Source organism: Hypanus sabinus, chromosome 18, assembly GCF_030144855.1.
Source record: "Hypanus sabinus isolate sHypSab1 chromosome 18, sHypSab1.hap1, whole genome shotgun sequence".
Lineage (NCBI taxonomy): Eukaryota > Metazoa > Chordata > Chondrichthyes > Myliobatiformes > Dasyatidae > Hypanus > Hypanus sabinus.
Window position 1 is genome coordinate 30,893,342 of NC_082723.1, and position 17,646 is coordinate 30,910,987.

At 42.8% G+C, this 17,646-nt stretch overlaps 1 protein-coding gene across 1 annotated transcript in view; it reads left to right on the forward strand.

Moving 5' to 3' along the window:
* mrrf (mitochondrial ribosome recycling factor) overlaps nucleotides 1–15,263 on the forward strand; it is a 73,690-nt gene extending 58,427 nt beyond the window's left edge. Inside the window, exon 7 of the mRNA XM_059993972.1 lies at nucleotides 7,604–15,263. Coding sequence (XP_059849955.1) covers nucleotides 7,604–7,681 — 78 coding nt within the window. The 3' untranslated portion in view covers nucleotides 7,682–15,263. The remainder of the gene's footprint in view (nucleotides 1–7,603) is intronic.
* The last annotated feature ends 2,383 nt before the right edge of the window (nucleotides 15,264–17,646 follow it).

A 17,646-nucleotide genomic window follows, 5' to 3' on the forward strand; every position in this document is an offset into this window, starting at 1 on the left:
CAGAGGAAGTGGTTAAGGCAGGTGCAATAACATAAACACGAGATTCTGCAGATACTGGAAATCTTGAGCAACACACACAGAATACTGGAGGAACACAGCAAGTCAGGCAGGGGAGAGGAATAAACAGTCGATGTTTTGGGCCGAGGGGAATGAACAGTCGATGTTTTGGGCCGAGGGGAATGAACAGTTGATGCTTTGGGCCGAGGGGAATAAACGGTTGATGTTTTGAGCCAAGGAGAATAAACAGTTCATGCTTTGGGCCGAGGGGAATAAACAGTCAATGCTTTGGGCCGAGGGGAATAAACAGTCAATGCTTTGGGCCGAGGGGAATAAACAGTCGATGCTTTGGGCCGAGGGGAAAACGCAGTTGATGTTTTGAGCCAAGGAGAATAAACAGTTAATGCTTTGGGCTGAAGATAATAAACAGTCGATGCTTTGGGCTGAAGGTAATAAACAGTTGATGCTTCGGGCTGAGGGGAATAAACAGTCGATGCTTTGAGCCGAGGGGAATAAACAGTCGATGCTTTGAGCCGAGGGGAATAAACAGTCGATGCTTTGAGCCGAGGGGAATAAACAGTTGATGCTTTGGGCCGAGGGGAATAAACAGTCGATGCTTTGAGCCGAGGGGAATAAACAGTCGATGCTTTGGGCCGAGGGGAATAAACAGTCGATGCTTTGGGCCGAGGGGAATAAACAGTCGATGCTTTGAGCCGAGGGGAATAAACAGTCGATGCTTTGGGCCGAGGGTAAAATGCAGTTGATGTTTTGAGCCAAGGAGAATAAACGGTAGATGCTTTGGGCCAAGGGGAATAAACAGTCAACGTTTTTAGCCAAGGGGAATAAATAGTTGATGCTTCGAGCTGAGACCATTCTTCAGGACAAATACAGTGACAGCTTCTAAAAGGCAATTGGACAGGTACATAGATTGGAAAAATCTAGAAGGGTATGGACCAAATGCATCAGCATCTCAGGGATTCCCACTATCCAGGCCATGCTCTTTTGTCACTGCAGTTTATGGACTCATGTTCAAGGATTCTGCACCTCATACTCTGTGTTATTTATTGATTTAATACTATTGTATTTGCATAGTTTGTCTTCTTTTGTACACTTGGTCATTTGTCAATCTTTGTGTGGAGTTTTTCCAATGATTGTATTGAACTTCTTTGTTCTACTGTGAATGCCTGCAAGAAAATGAGTAGTATATGGTGACATATACATACTTTAATAATAAATTTGGTTGAATTTTGAACATTGAAATGCTGGTAAATGAGACTAGTTTGGATAGGACTCCTTTGGTTGGCATTTATGAGATGGGCTGAAGGGCCTGTTTCCCTATTGTATAATTCTCCAGCTAAGTATCAACATATGATGCCCACAGAGGCATTTGCTGCCATTCTGACCAACAAATATTCAAATGCTTTTGCGCCCCATGTCAGGATTGAGGCCCTTCATTGGTTGGGGTTGACCATGGATGTTGTGTTCTAGATGTTTACGTGATACCCAAGCCAGTATGCAAGTCAAGGCAGAACGATATGGATAGCAAACTTGCCCGTGCTGTAGGCTCTCCCTCTCCACACAACTGATGAGTCTAAAGGAACAGCAGCGATCAATACAATTTGACACCAACAGCATCGCAGAAGTTGCCAGTCAGCGTTGAACTCAGCGTAGGACTACCTTGGGGGCTCCAGCTCAGGACTTTTTCCCTCGGGGCTTACTCCCAAAGCTTTTCCCATGAGTGGATATAGCCGCAAGGCAGCAGAGCTTTGAAATCAGAGCTTTCCTCCTCCTAGACAAGATGCCAAGGGCTGAGAGCCCCATTTGCCTGAAATGATGGGATTTATGGTGTCAGAATCCTGCCTTTGCCCCTTCTCCTGTCAGTAGAATTGGTTCCGTCAGGCTTAGTAGCTAAGGGCCAGGAGTTGGTTGTCAGAGGCACGCCATTATAAGCATTTAATAGTTAGTGGGAGCTTATCCCACTCCTCCTCCTCCTCCAGTGAATACAACCTTAGGAAGCCATGTCAGGATACCAGTAGATCTATAAGTTGTAGAGCAGTGGAAAAGTGAAAAGGGCAACAGAAGTAAAGACGAAAGAAAGTCTGACCATTGTGTTGCACTCAGTTCTGGCTTTTCTGCAACCTTGCAGAGATTGCTACATGGATCAGTATTGTGTGTACATGACGTTTTGATCAATTGCCAGAACGTCAGTGCTCTGCGGCGTGCCCTATAATCACCCTGCTTCTGCAAACAAAGATTTTTTGAAGTTTGTCGAATGGTTAATTTGCTTGGGGTTGAAATTTAAGATTTCTTACTTGGTGGCCCAATTAATTGGATGAAAATAAAGAATTTATAAAGAATATCCATTCCATCTCTTGTGGTTTTACTGATATGGAGTCCAGCACTGCACAGACATGAGGAGGGAGAGAGATAAGGGTAAAAACAGGCTTTCTGACTGTGTAACAATTCCACAGATTGTGTGAGCCAGGTTAAAATCCTATCAAATCAAATCTGACCATCAAAGGTCCAGTGGCTTCAAACCTGAACTGCAAATCTCGGTCATATCAATAGAAGTCCAAGTTAGCTTGGTGGAGGAGTTGGTACTGGTTTTCAAAGACAAACCCATTTTGTAATAATCAACAAAAACGCAAAATGCTGGTAGAACTCAGCAGGCCAGACAGCATCTATGGGAGGAGGTAATAACAATAAAAAAACACAAAATGCTGGCAGAACTCAGCAGGCCAGACAGCATCTATGGGAGGAGGTAGTGACGACGTTTCGGGTCGAAACCCTACCTCCTGGCCTGCTGAGTTCTGCCAGCATTTTGTGTTTTTATTTATTTCCTGCATCTGCAGATTCACTCATGTTGCCTTAGTACTAATCAACATTTGATACTGAAATTGGTATTAACATACAGAACATAGAACAGTACAGACTGTTTGTCCCATGATGGTATGCTGACCTTTTGAATTGAATTGAATTGACTTTATTTCTTACATCCTTCGCATACATGAGGAGTAAAAATCTTTATGTTATGTCTCCATCTAAATGTGCAATGTGCAATCATAGTAATTTATAATAAGTAGAGCAGTCAATGTAATATAGAGTACACTCAAAGCAGCGTGAATTCATCATTCTGATGGCCTGGTGGAAGAAGCTGCCCTGGAACCTGTTGGTCCTGGTTATATGCTGTGGTACCATTTCCCGGATGGCAGCAGCTGGAATAGATTGTGGTTGGGATGGTTTGGGTCCCCAATGATTCTACAGGCCCTTTTTACACACCTGTCCTTGCAAATGCCCTGAATCATGTGAAGTTCACAACTACAGATGCGCTGGGCTTGTCCGCACCACTCTCTGCAGAATCCTGCGATTGAGGGAAGTACAGTTCTCATACCAGGCAGTGATGCAGCCAATCAGGATGCTCTCAATTGTGCCCCTGTAGCAAGTTCTTAGGATTTGAGTGCCCATACCAAACTTCCTCAACCATCTGAGGTGAAAGAGGCGCAATGTGCCTTTTTCACCTCACAACTGATGTTGTACAGACCACGTGAGGTCTTCGGTGATGTGAAGGCTGAAACCCTTCATCACGACTGGAAAGGAAGGGGGAAGAAGCCAGAATAAGAAGGTGGGGGAGAGGAGGAGTAAAAGCTGGCAGTTTATAGATGAGACTGGCTGAAGAGGAAGTTAGGTGGGTGGGGAAGGATGGATGAATTGAAAAGCTGGGAGATGATATGTGGAAAAGGTAAAGGGCTGAATAAGAAGAACCTGATAGGAGAGGAGAGTGGAGAAAGGGAAGGAGGAGGGGAACCAGAAGGAGGTGATGGACAAGTGAGAAGGGTTGAGAGGGGAATCAGAGGGAGGTGATGGGCGTGAGGAGAAGGGTTGATGGGGGAACCAGAGGGAGGTGATGTGCAGGTGAAGAGAAGGGGTGAGGGGGAGCTAGAATGGCAAATGGAAAAAGACGAGAGGGGGAAGAGTACAGATGCTGGTCTGCACATCTCTCTTCCTGACTAGCCCCAATGAAGGGTCTCAGCCTGAAACATCAACTCTCAGTTTCCCTCCATAGATGCTGGCTGACCTGCTGAGTTCCTCCAGCGTTCCGAACGCATTGTTCCCGACATGAGTCACTGTGGTCACTCGAATAGCTGCAACGATTTTTTCCCCCTGATCTTTCCTTCTTGCTTCCTGTGGGGAAGCACCTGGGCTTGCTGACTGCAGAGACCATAATAGTGAAGGCCAATTAATGTTGCTATAGATATCGTGTATATCAAAGATTAAATGGTTGCTAAACAAAGGAAGATGTAATTATACAGCATAGCTACATTAATTTTCTGGTAAGTGATACTGCAGCCAAAACCCTTTGCAGATCACTGTAGCCTCTTGCATGAATTCCTGTAATTACTTCCTTCTGACTGTCGTTTAGATTTGACCCATTTTATAATTCTTTAAACTTTAATGGCTATAATCGAGATACCACTTGCAGAAGTTTGTGATGTTGTCCTGAAACAGGCAAATAGATTTGCTGGGGATAAAAAGGCTTTTTGTGCATTGTGGAAGGGTGTTATTTGGATTTCTGTGTATTTATTTAACAATTGCTGATTTTTTAATATTATTTTAAATAGTTTGCACTTTAGCAAAGGAAATGTAGTGATTCTAACACCATGGGAATTCCCCCTTTAAACAAATCTTTTAAACATGGGCTCTGAAATCACATAATCATTGTAAGTGGCTTGACACCTTAAATAAAGTAACGCTGAGAGTAATTTCTTCCGAATGGGTTAAGTGTTCAAACATGGTATTATAATGGAGCAAATTTAGGGTTCGCTGTAAGAATGCTGGAAAGGTTTAACTGAATTACAGGAGCTGTATGCACTAATTCTGCTTGTTACAGGTAGGGAATAGCTTCCACATACATTTAAAATGTCAACTGTATGAGGTAATTTTCAAGCTGACATTCGGTTATTTTTATACCTGGACCACAGTACATATAGCACGGGCATGTGAAATGATCTGACAAGGGTCAGCTGCAAATCAGTGCAAATCAAGGAATAATTGAACAAAGAAAAATCACGCTGGACTATCTTTGCTCCTCTCAGTGCTTCTGCATTAGCTGATTTCTGCTAAGCCATTAATGGTCTATATTTCCCTGTTCTCTGCATGGTTTAGTACACCAGCAGGTTTGACGAATCCTGTCTCTCCTGACGCTTTGAAAGGGCTCTCCAATTAATCTGAAAGCCCCGCAATTTCTCCAGCATGTTTCCATTGACACTTTAACTTGTAGTTCACTGATTACCAAGCCCAGCAATACAGTGCCCTCAAAAGGTCAGCTCATCAATTTGTCAGTTGTCAGCGTTGAGTTATCTTCCATCGATTTGGCCTCTTACAGATGAACAGGGTGAGGGACAGGAGCAGAGAAAAGCAAGCCATTCGGACAAAGATGTGAGCCACTTGCATGATGTTTGCTGGGGCTCTCAGGAATCTCAGCTCCTTGCCAGCTCCATTGCCCAGTGGTACTGGGACAGAGAAATGCCGATAATAAGACCATAAGACATGAGGTGAATAATGAACCACCCAGGGATAGTTACTATATTCACAGGGTCTTATTGGAGAAGATGATGTCCAATTAAACTATTGGATTTCTTTGGGACACAATGTACCTAAAAGTTGAGAGATATTCTACTCATAGAGTCATAAAGCACAGACACAGGCTGTTCAGCTCATCTGGTCTTTGCCCAGCAAGGTGCATCCAAGCTAGTCCCACTTGCCAGCATTCAAAGTTCAAAATAAACTTAATATCGAAGTACATACATGTCATCATTTTCTCTCAGTAGATAGTAGACAATAAGACCATAACACATAGGAGTGGAATTAGTCCATTTGGCCTATCAAATGTGCTCCACCATTCCATCATGGCTGATTTATTATCCCTCTGAACCCCATTCTCCTGCCTTCTCCCTGGAACCTATAACACCCTGACTCATCAAGAACCTATCAAAGTTTCGAAGTAAGTTTATTATCAAAGTACATGTATGGCCCCATATACAGCCCTGAGATTCATTTTCTTGCGGGCATGTTCAGTAACAAGAACCATAATGGAATCAATGAGAGACTGTACCCAGCAGGGCAGATAAACAACCAGTGTACAAAAAAAAAGACAACAAACTACAAATACAAAAGAAAACAATGAAAATAAATAAATAAGCAAATAATATCAAGAACATCAGATAAATTATGCTTGAAAGTGAGTCCTTATATTCTGGGAACAGTTCATTGATGGGCCAAGTGAAGTTATCCCCTCTGGTTCAAGACTCTGATAGCTGGGTAATAATTGTTCCCAAACCTGGTGGTGTGGGTCCTGAGTCTCCTGTACCTCCTTCCTGATGGCAGCAGTGAGAAGAGAGCATGGCTTGGATGGTGCAGATCCTTGTTAATGGATGCTGCTTTCCAGTGACAGCACTCCTTGTGGATGTAAACCTCCGCTTTAAATATACTCAATGATGGGGCCTGCACAACCATCTGTAGCAATGAGTTCCACAGCCCTTTACATAAAGATGTATTCCTACATTTATATCAAAATGATTATTATGTGTCAGTGTTTTGTCCCTTTGTTCAGGGTCTTTTTCAGTAATTCTCATTATGTTTGGCTGGCTGGCGGTGTAGTGACATCTGCACCAGACTTTGAGGCAAGTGGTCCCGGGTTCAGATCTGGCCAGCTCCTTGCCGGCTCTCTATCTGTGCTGGATTGAGTGTCAAGCTAGCAACTTGGCTTTGTAAAAAAAAACTGACAAAAAATGCTAAAGAAACAGCAAGGTTGCCATCCAATGTGCCACAATGCGTGGAAAGGAACAACAAACAAAACATTGGTAGAGCCCCCAACTTTGACACCCACATACATCTGCAAATTTCACACTACCCTTGCCACCAGTGAGTAAGTGATAATTTAAGGTGCATTTGAATTAAATTTATTAAAGTCAGCAGAGCTTTATACAGTTATCATGCTTTACTTAGGTCTCAGTGTTGCTGAATAATATGTAAATCTCTGAAATCAATACATGAACTGCTGCAAACGCTCAGCAGGCCAGGCAGCCTCAGTTAACATTTCAGTTGGAAGATCTTTGTTGGGAGAATCAAAATCTCTTTGGCACATGCTTGCTCGTTATCTTTCCATCGAATCACAGAGCGGTACTGCATGGTGCCCAATTTCCAGCATTCAGCTTATATCTCTCCGTGTACCTGTCCACGTGCCTCTTAATGATACTGTTGTATCTGCTTCAATCACTTTATCTGACAACTCGTTCCATTTTACTCACGACCATCTGCATGTAAAAGTTGACCCTCAAGGTTGTTTTTAAATCTTTCCCTTCACACCCTAAACCTATGACCCCTCCCCTTTCATTAAATTAAAAGAAAACTCAATTTTATGATGATTTATTATAATTAGACAATTTTAAAACTAAAGCTCAGTAAAATGTTTTTTCCATTTTACTCTGGTGTCTAATGCATAATGATGAAATGCTAATTCAGATTATTTATAAAATGGATTAACAAGGGTTGTTAGGAGATGCAAGGGTTAAGTTTTGCTGGTAACTTGCTGTGTATTTCTTTGTAGATTCAACAGATGACAGAGGATGTTACTGCTGACATGGACAAACATCTTGTGGCTAAAACCAAAGAACTGCTGGGATGATCAGGATGGGGAAAATGTGCGAAATGAGCTGGGAATAAGCAAAGCCTTTTCCCTGCTCCCTTCCCCCACCCCTATTCCCAAAAACCTAGTGCTCCTGTTTGTAAGTACTGGCAGTCAGAGAGTTTATTCCGGACACCATTTTCTACATGTTCCTAAAGAAAGATTTGCATTTAATTACTTCCTTTCACACAGTCTAAAGCTCTGAAGTACTTTTGAGGTGATATCACTGATAAAATGCAGCAGTCAGCTTTAAATACAGCGATCTGCCTGGCTCAGCTGAAAAGTTCAAGAACACAGTTATCTTTCAGCCCACAGAATCTTGGAGGATTCTTCATCTGATAGGGCAGACGGCCTCATCTCTCCTGAAAGAAGGCACCTCTGACAGTTTAACCTTCCCGTAGCACTGTGCCCGAATGTCAACTCGTCCTCAGCTGTCCAGCGTGAGACCGGTACCCTCAACCATCTGACTCCGGGGTCCATGGACCCCTTACTTACTGGTTTACGGCATAAAAAAGGTTGGGAACTCATGATCTAACTCCACTAATACACGTTACATAGCCTGTGAACTTTAATGAACTATGGAACATGGATTCTATCCACAGAGCTGTGGGTGCAGAACCCCTGCCCGTTATTCTCCTCACTTCTCGTTAACTGGGGACAGTGCACGTCCAATTTCACCATTCTTGATCTTTATGACTCGGATGACTACTTTCAGAATAATGGTCTACAGGTTATCTCCTGAGGAGGTGAACATTTCTATAAATGGAAGTTTTCCTCTCCTCCTTATCCTTAGTTCTGCATCGCACCACGTTACACAATGGTCACTGAAGGTACTCTGTACAATGATGAGGCTTGATTCATCTTCATTCTACACACTTGCTGCTACAGTGCCACAGTAGGGTAACAGTTAGTGTGACACTGTTGCAGTTTGGGGCATTGGAATTTGGAGTTTAATTCCGGTGTCCTCTGTAAGAATGTTTGTGCATTCTTCCCGAATGTATATGTGTTTCTTCCAGGTGCTTCAGTTTCCCCTCTCAATCCAAAGGGTTACCAGTGAGCAGGTTAATTGGTCATTGTAAATTGTCCTGTGATTAGGTGGTGAGTTACTGAGCAGCTCTGCTCGTTGTGCTGGAAGGGCTTGTTCTGCATTGCATCCCAAATTAATAAATGAATAAATAAATAGATACAGAAAATGCAATTGACATTTCTAACCAATGTGCCTCAATAAATTCATTCAGTGAAGCAGAATAATTCAATTTAACAGATGTGAGAAGAAGCCTGCACCATTTTATCACTCAAACAATGATAATAATTGGGAGGTTCTTTTATAATACTACCAACAGAAATTGGTGATTGTAAAATAATTGTTCTTTTCACAAAATTCCCTTCCAGAAATCTATAAACAATATGAGCTGATGTGTTTCTTAAATCATCGCTCATGTCTTATTGATTTGCAACAGGTGACTCCGGAAATAAACACAAACAATTTTATCTGACTATATTTAATGTTTTGCATCAAAATCATGTCTTTCCTGAATAAATAATTCAGTGCTGTGGTTTTCATTTGTGGCTGTAGAAAAGTTTTATTTGGAGAAGTTTGTAATTTTTCCAAAATGTCAAGAACAGTATGGCCTTTACAGAGTTCAATTTCCCATTGTTAATTTGGTTCAGTATTCAAGCATCAGTTTCTGGGAAATGCAGATTTTGTCATGAGTTAGATGTATGTATTGGTGGTCCATGAGCCAGTTCCTGTCGGGGCATCAGAGGTGGACAAGGTCAGCAACTTTAAATTTTTCAGTGTTACCATTTCAGACAACCTGTTCTGGGCCTAGCACACAAGTGTAACAATGAAGAAAGCATGGCAGTGCCTCTACTTCCTTAAGAGTTTGTGAAGATTCTTTGTGACATCTAAAACTTCGACGAATTTCTGTTGATTGGGTTTGGAGAATATATTGATTGGCTGCATCACAACCTGGTATGGGAACACCAAAGCCCTCGAATGGAAAATCCTACAGAAACGAACCTCAGTCTTGTATATGGTTAAAGGGGTTAATGGGGTTAAGAGGAATAATAAATCAGCCATGATGGAATAGTGGAGCTAACTTGATGGGCTAAATGGTCTATTGGTCTAATTCTGCTCCCATGTCTTATGGTCAAAGGTTAGTAGAATTTTGTTGGAAGGGGTGTAACAATGCACAACATGCTCAATCTTCAGTCTTTCTTCAGGGTTTATGAGGTGCCAGTTTGAAAGTCAAATATTCCTGAATCAGAGTATGGAGGCGACACGGCTGGCAATGTTATCCGAGCATGGGATTTGTCATCGACTGTCCATCTCTTCACCTCTCTGAGGTCACACCAGGTACCCTTAATACGTACTGTAGGTGGAGGCAGTGAAATCAGACTCGGATACAGATTCACATGCACATTAAAACATACAGTGAAATGTGTCATTTGTGTTAACAACCGTTACAACCTAAGGATGTGGCAGTCCCCACCCGCAAATGTCACTGCACCAGCCCTCAATGTTCAGCAGAACAATGCAACACACACACAGTGCTGGAGGAACTCAGCACCTCAGGCAGCATTTGTGGAAATGAATAAACAGTCAACTTTTTGCCAAGACCCTTCTTCAGGACTGGAAAGGAAGGGGAAAGATGCCAGAATAAGGAGGAGGAGGGAGGGGAAGGAGGACAAGCTAGAATGTGATGGGTGAAGCCAGGCGGGAGGGAGGTGATGGGAGGGAGAGGTAAAGGGCTGGAAATGAAGGAATCTGGTAGGAGATTGGAGCATGGGAGAAACGGAAGGAGGAGGAACACCAGGGAGAGGTGTTAGACAGGTGAGGGGAAGAGGTTAGAGGTCAGAGTGGGTAATTGTAGGAGGTAGGGGAAAAAACCACAAATCCTTCTCCTCCCTCCCAGCCACCCACTCACACACTCAGATCGTCCTCCAACCCCAAGACAGGCCACCTCTGAGCACACAAGATGAGATCAAATCACATGAACTCTTAGTTAACTGGCATGAAACAGGATTGCAGAGGTGATAGATCCGTAGAGCAGTACAGCACAGATACTGGCTCTTTGGCCCCTCTGTGCCAAATTATTAAGCTGCCTGCACCTGGACCATACCCCTCCCATCCATGTACCTGTCCAGATTTCTCTTTAATTCTGCATTTGAACCCACAACCTCCACTTCTGCTGGCAGCTCATTCTGTACTTGCACCACCCTCTGAGTGAAGAAATTTCCCCTCAGGTTCCCCTTAAACATTTCATCTTTCACCTTTAACCCATGGCCTCTAGTCTCAGCTAATCTCAGTGGAGAAAGCCCGCTTACGTTTAATCTATCTGTTATTCATTATGTGCCATGTAATATGATGTGGCTGATCATGGTCTTTCCATGACTATGATTGTTCTTGGCAAAGTTTTCTGCTGAAGTAGCTTGCCATTGCCTTCTTCTGGGCAGTGTCTTTACAAGACTAATGTCCCTAGCTGTTATCAATACTCTTCAGAGATGGTCTGCCTGGAGTCAGTGGTCACATAACCTGGACTTGTGACGTGCACCAGTGACCATCCACCACCTGCTCCCAAAGCTTCACATGACCCTGATCGGGGCTAACCGGGTGCTGTACCTTGCCCAAGGTGACCTGCTGGCTAGCAGAGGGTAGGAGAGTCTTACACTTTGTTTGGTAGAGACGTATCTCCACTCTATCACCCTATCTATACCCCTCATAATTTTGCATAACTCAATAAAATCTCCCCTCATTCTCCTACACTCTAGGGAATAACCTATTTGACCTTTTTAAGGTGAGTGTGACAATCTCTTAGTGATCAAATTACCTTTCAAGATTCAGTATAGTTCATTGTCATATACACCAGCATAATGAAATTACTTGCTTGCACAGAGTAAACTAACTGTGTGAAACACCCCGGTTTCCTTGGCTGTGTAAGTCTGAGGAAGACAACCTACGGCCCCACCAAACTCTTGTGATTGAGACGTGCTTGATCCCACCCCAAACCTTGGTTTGTGTGGATGCTGTGTCATTGCCTACCCTGTTACAAATTAATGCCATGAAGTAACATGATTACACTGTGTACAATTAAAGGAATTATATTCATGAATTTTAACTGAAGGGTAGTAAAGAATAACAAAAAGAAGGTAGCCTATTCTAATTAAACAAACAAATGCGCACAAGTTGGAGCTCATCTTGAACTTCTCTGTCACTCACATGCTGGACCCTCGGTCAACGTGAAACCACACACCACCATTCGAACGTCGTTCGCAATCCATCTCGAGCAAACAGATCTCCCACCGGATCGTATACTACGACTGATTCTCCACACGTCTATTTTCTTCATCTCCTCTTGAAACAAAACCCCAAGCCCAACCTTATTGTACCTCACCAAGAAAACCTCCCACTAATTGGATGGCACATCAGCCCTTGTCTTCAACAATAACCCAAACAGGCTGAAATCAGAACAGCGGCTAAATGAAATACCTACAGCATAACAGGAAAGATGTGAACCAGGGCATTACACGTATATACATATGACATGTTTGCCTTTATTATTTGAGGTATTGAGTTCAAAAGTCAAGAAGTTATGTTGTAGCTTCATAAAATTCTAGTTTGGCCACATCTTGAATATTGCATACAATTCTGGTCACCCCATTACAGGAAGGATACCGAGGCTTTGGAGAGGGTGCAGAAGAAGTTTACCAAAATGCTGCCTGTATTAGAGGGCAAGAGGTTGGACAAATTTGGGTTGTTTTCTGTGGAGCAGAGATCTGATAGAGGTTTATAAGATTATGAGAGGCATAGGTAGCGTAGACAGACAGTACCTTTTTCTCAGGTTTGGAATGCCTAATACCAGAGGGAATGCACTTAAGGTGAGAGGGGGTAATTTCAAAGGAGATGTGATGGGGAAGTTTTTTACACAGAGAGTAGTGGGTACCTGGAATGCACTGCCTGGTGGTTGTAGAGGTAAATACATTAGGGGCTTCTAAGAGACGTTTAGACAAGACATGAATGTGAGGAAAATGGAAGGATATGGACACTGTGTAAGCAGAAGGGAGTAATTTAGTTGGCCATTTAATTACTAATGTAATTGGTTCTGCACAACATTGTGGGCTGAAGGGCCCGTTCCTGTGCTGTACTAGTCTGTGTTCTATGATAAATACAGCGACAAGCACAAAACAGCAGAATGTTTTAAAGACTAGTAGTAAGCCTGTTGTACAAAAAGAAATGCTAAAGAGACAAAAGAGCCTGCAATGTGGTCTTGAAAATAGCCCCAAGGGGAGAAAATCGGCAGCAGAAATAACAGGAGCTGAAGACACGTCCCAACTCCACTGAAACGGAAAGTCCGTGTATTTGTGTTTCACAATTGACTCTGACTTTATGGTCACTTGCTAAATAAAATGGGAACATATGTGAGTCGGAAAGAAATAGTGTGATTATTTGGATCAACTCAGCCTGGTTACTTTAGAATTGTAAATTCAGGATTTTTGAGCATTATTAATAAATTATGTGATGTGAGTTGTGTGTGGTCACTCTGAGATACTGATTTAGAATTCCTGAAGGTAAAATTAGGATTGAAATTCCACCTATTGAAATTGAAATTCCCTGTAACTCTGCGTCTGTCAGGCCTGAATAGGTAGGTAACTCTCAGTATCTGCCCAGCTAACAGGAGTCTACTGCCATTCGTTTTCAACTCATTACCTGCAGCCTATTTAAACTCAGCTCTCATCCACAATCCTTGTTTACTCATCGATCTAGCCAACCTAGCCAATCAGTTGCTCCCAGCCTTAAGGTATCTTGTTGCCTTGTGGTGTTAAGTATCTGTTCTCTCTTGTTTTGTGACCCTTTGTGGCTTGTTTGTCTATATTTCCTGACAGTATCTACAATCCCTTAAACCTACAAGATCAACAAAATCACCCCCATTGCTCTGGACCAGGATCAACTTTCACCTGCAGATATGAACCAATATCTGCTGAAGGGTCTCAGCTTGAAATGTTGACTGTACTCTTTTCCATAGATGCTGCCTGGCCTGCTGAATTCCTCCAGCATTTTGTGTTGCTTTGATTTCCAGCATCTGCAGATTTTTTCTTGTTTATGCACTAATATTTGTACAGTTGGCTTGATTTATTTACTTAGTGATACAGCATAGTAAAAGGCCCATCCAACCCAATGAGCCCATGCACCTATGTGACCAATTAACCTACCAACCTGTATGTCTATGGAACGTGGGAGGAATCTGGACCATTCGGAGGAAACACACATGGTCACAAGGAGAAGGTACAAACTCCTTACTGAAAATGACAGGAACTGATCTCGAGTTGCTGGCACTGTACTAGCGTTACGCTAACGACTACATCACTGCGTCCTTGTGGGAGAATTACCGAGATCTTCATTAACGATGGTCAACATGTGAAAGACTCTGAATAAAAGGTCTACATTTTAGAATAATTCATGTTAGCAGAATGGTTCTGATCTGGTGAGGGGTTCAAAGCACACTGTAGCTGGCTTTAAATTCTAAAGTATACGGTTCTTTGGGCACCACAGTAACACAACACTATCACAGCTCAGGATGTCAGATTTCAGAGTTCAGTTCCAGCACCTTCTGTAAGAAAGTTGTGTGTGTTCTCTCCGTGAGTATGTGAGTTTCCTCTGGGTGCTCCAGTTTCCTTGCACAGTCAAAAGATGTATGGATTAGTAGGCTATCTGGTCATTGTAAGCTGTCCTGTGATTGGGCTAGGCGGGTTAAATCGTTCGGTTGCTGGTCGATGCGACTCTGGGCTGGAAGGGTTCTGTTCTGCTCTGTATCTCAGTAAATAAAATAAATAAAATGTGAGGAGGAGACCTAAGGTGAAAGTGCTTGGAGTAATTGATATCTGGAAGGCATTGCCAGAAGGGGTATTGGAATCAATACAGTAATTTCCATTGATGGTGCTTGACCTGCTGAGTTCCTCCATCATTGTGTGTCTGTTGCTTAAGGTTTCCAGCATCTGCAGAACCTCTTGTGTTTGTGTACCAAAAAAGGCTCCAAAACAGTATAACACCAATGTTTCACCTGGACAAGAGATTCTGCAGATGCTGGAAATCCTGAGAAACACAAAATGCTGGAGGAACTCAGTAGGCCAGGCAGCATCTGTGCAGGGGAATAAATGGTAGACATTTTAGCCTAAGCACTTCATCAAGACTGCTCATCAGGGTCTCAGCCCAAAATGTTGACCGTTTGATCCTCTACCTAGATGCTGCGTGAGAGCCTGCTGAGTTCCTCCAGCACTTAGTATGGATGTGTTTCTACATTTCTGTTATTTTTCTGTAAGGATAGAATTTTGACCAGGACCGACTATAATTGAGACACAAACTGCAAAGTCAAAGTAAATGTATTAGCAAAGTACATATCTGTCACCATATACGACCCCATAGGGTAATGTAATTGGTGGAAATGTCCATAATTCACAACCACTGACTGAGTTGGGGTTCACTGCAAGAGGCTGATCTGATGCAATGACACAGTTATGTATAAGGCTTGTACTGCACTTTGTCTACAGTTTTATGGAGTTCAATAAATTGAACTAAATTGAATTGAATTAACTTTATTTCTTACACCCTTCACATACATGAGGAATAAAAGTCTTTATGTTATGTCTGTCTAAATGTGCAATCATAGTAATTTATAATAATTTATAGTAATTAGAACAGTCAATGTGACATAGAAATACAATCAAATCAGCATGAGTTCATCAATCTGATGGCCTGGTGGAAGAAGCTTTCCAGGAGCCTATTGGTCCTGACTTTTATGTTGCGGTACCATTTCCCGGATGGTAGCAGCTGGAATAGACTGTGGTTGGGGTGACTTGGGCCCTCAATGGTCCTTCGGACCCTTTTTACACACCTGTCTTTGTAAATGTCCTGAATCATGGGAAATTCACAACTACAGAAGTGCTGGGTTATCTGCATCACTCTCTGCAGGGTCTTAAGATTAAGGGAAGTACAGTTCCCATGCCAGGCAGTGATGCAGCCAGTTAGGATGCTCTCAATTGTGCCCCTGTAGAAAATTCTTAGGGTTTGGGGGCCCATACCAAACTTCCTCAATTATCTGAGGTGAAAGAGGCCTTTTTCACCACACAGCCGGTATGTACAGACCACGTGAGATCCTCGGTGATGTGGATGCCGAGGAACTTAAAGCTGTTCACCCTCTCAACCCCGGATCCATTGATGGCAATAGGGTGAGCCCATCTCCATTCCTCCTGTAGTCCACAACCAGCTCCTTTGTTTTTGTGACGTTGAGGGAGAAGTTGTTTTCTTGATACCACTGTGTCAGAGAAATGACTTCTTCCCTGTAGGTCACCTAATTATTGTTTGAGAAAAGGCCAATCAATGTAGCGTCATTGGCAAATTTAATTAGCAGATCGGAGCTGTGGGTGGCAACACCGTCATGGGTATACAGGGAGTAAAGGAATTAACTTAGTACACAGCCCTGAAAGGCTCCTGTATTGAGAGTCAGAGGGGTGGAGGTGAGGGAGAACCGACAGGAAGTCCAGAATCCAGCTGTACAAGGCAGTGTAAGGCCAAGCTCCCTGAGCTTTTTGTTGAGCCTGGATGGAACTATGGTGTTGAATGCTGAACTGTAGTCCAAGAACAGCATTCTCACATAAGCATCCTTCTTTTCCAGATGTGTAAGGGCAGTACGTAGAGCAATGGCTATTGCGCTATCTGTCGATCGGTTGTGTCGGTAGGCGAATTGTAGGAGGTGCAGTGTGGGTGGTAGCAAGCTGCAAATGTAATCCTTGACCTGCCTCTCAAAGCATTTGCTTATTATTGAGGTGAGTGCGTCAGGACACCAGTCGTTCAGGCATATAACCTTGGTCTTTTTTGGTACAGGGACAATGGTGGATAATTTGAAGCAGGAGGGCACTGTACACTGGGAGAGGGAGAGATTAAAAGTGTCAGTAAACACACCTGCCAGTTGTGCTGCTCACATCCTGAGTACTCACCTTGGGATGTCGTCCAAATGAGATGGATTTTTTTTGCTTAAACATAAAATGCCTCATCATTTTATTTGCAAAAACCTACAACCCTGATATTCATTTTCTTGTGGGCCATTCACAGTAAATACAAAGAAATATAAAAACAAAAAAAATGCAATAAGTATCAAGAACGTGAGATGAAGATTCTTAGAAAGTGAGTCCAAAGGTTGTGGGAACAGTTCAGTGGTGGGTGAGTGAAGTTACCCCTTTGGTTCAAGAGTCTGATGGTAGAGGGGTTATAACTGTTCCTGAGCCTGGTGGCCTGAGTCCTGGGGCTCCTGTACCTTCCAACTGATGGCAGCAGAGACTAGAGAGTATGGCCTGGTTGGCGGGGGTCCCTGATGCTGGATGCTGCTTTCCTCCAACAAATGTGCTCAGTGGTGGAGGGGGCTTTACCTGTGATGGGAACCCAGCCTGATTTCATCAGTCACTTACTCAAAATCATCATATACAGTATCTCCTTAGACATGTACTTCTATAAATCAAAATAAACTTCATTCATAATTTTTTTTAATTACAAAACTACTTTTCAGTCTTGTGTTCTATTAAATTCCTTAAAACCAGCATGACTTGAGTTGCCACTGAGCCTTCACTGTGGTTAAGGACAAGGCGATGTTGTCAGACTGAAGGCCAGGGTTGAGTTTGTTCTGATTGTTATCGCTTCACCACCACAGGATTAAGCAGTGCTGAGTTTTCTCTATTATCAGATTGAAAACTGCATTGTTCCTGAAAATTATTTTTTTAATATAAAAAAAAATAATAGTTTGAGTTCTTCTGCTTTTTAAGGCCTTCAGCCCTGTCACAGGCCTGACAGCATCTCTCCAGAATCCTCGGTCCTGGGCCTTCCTTACAAGTTGTGCCAGGTGTACCCCATCTTCCGAGATTATTCCTCTCAGGAATGAGATCTTTGGAGCTTCTGTTGGCAATTCTGTAGCTCT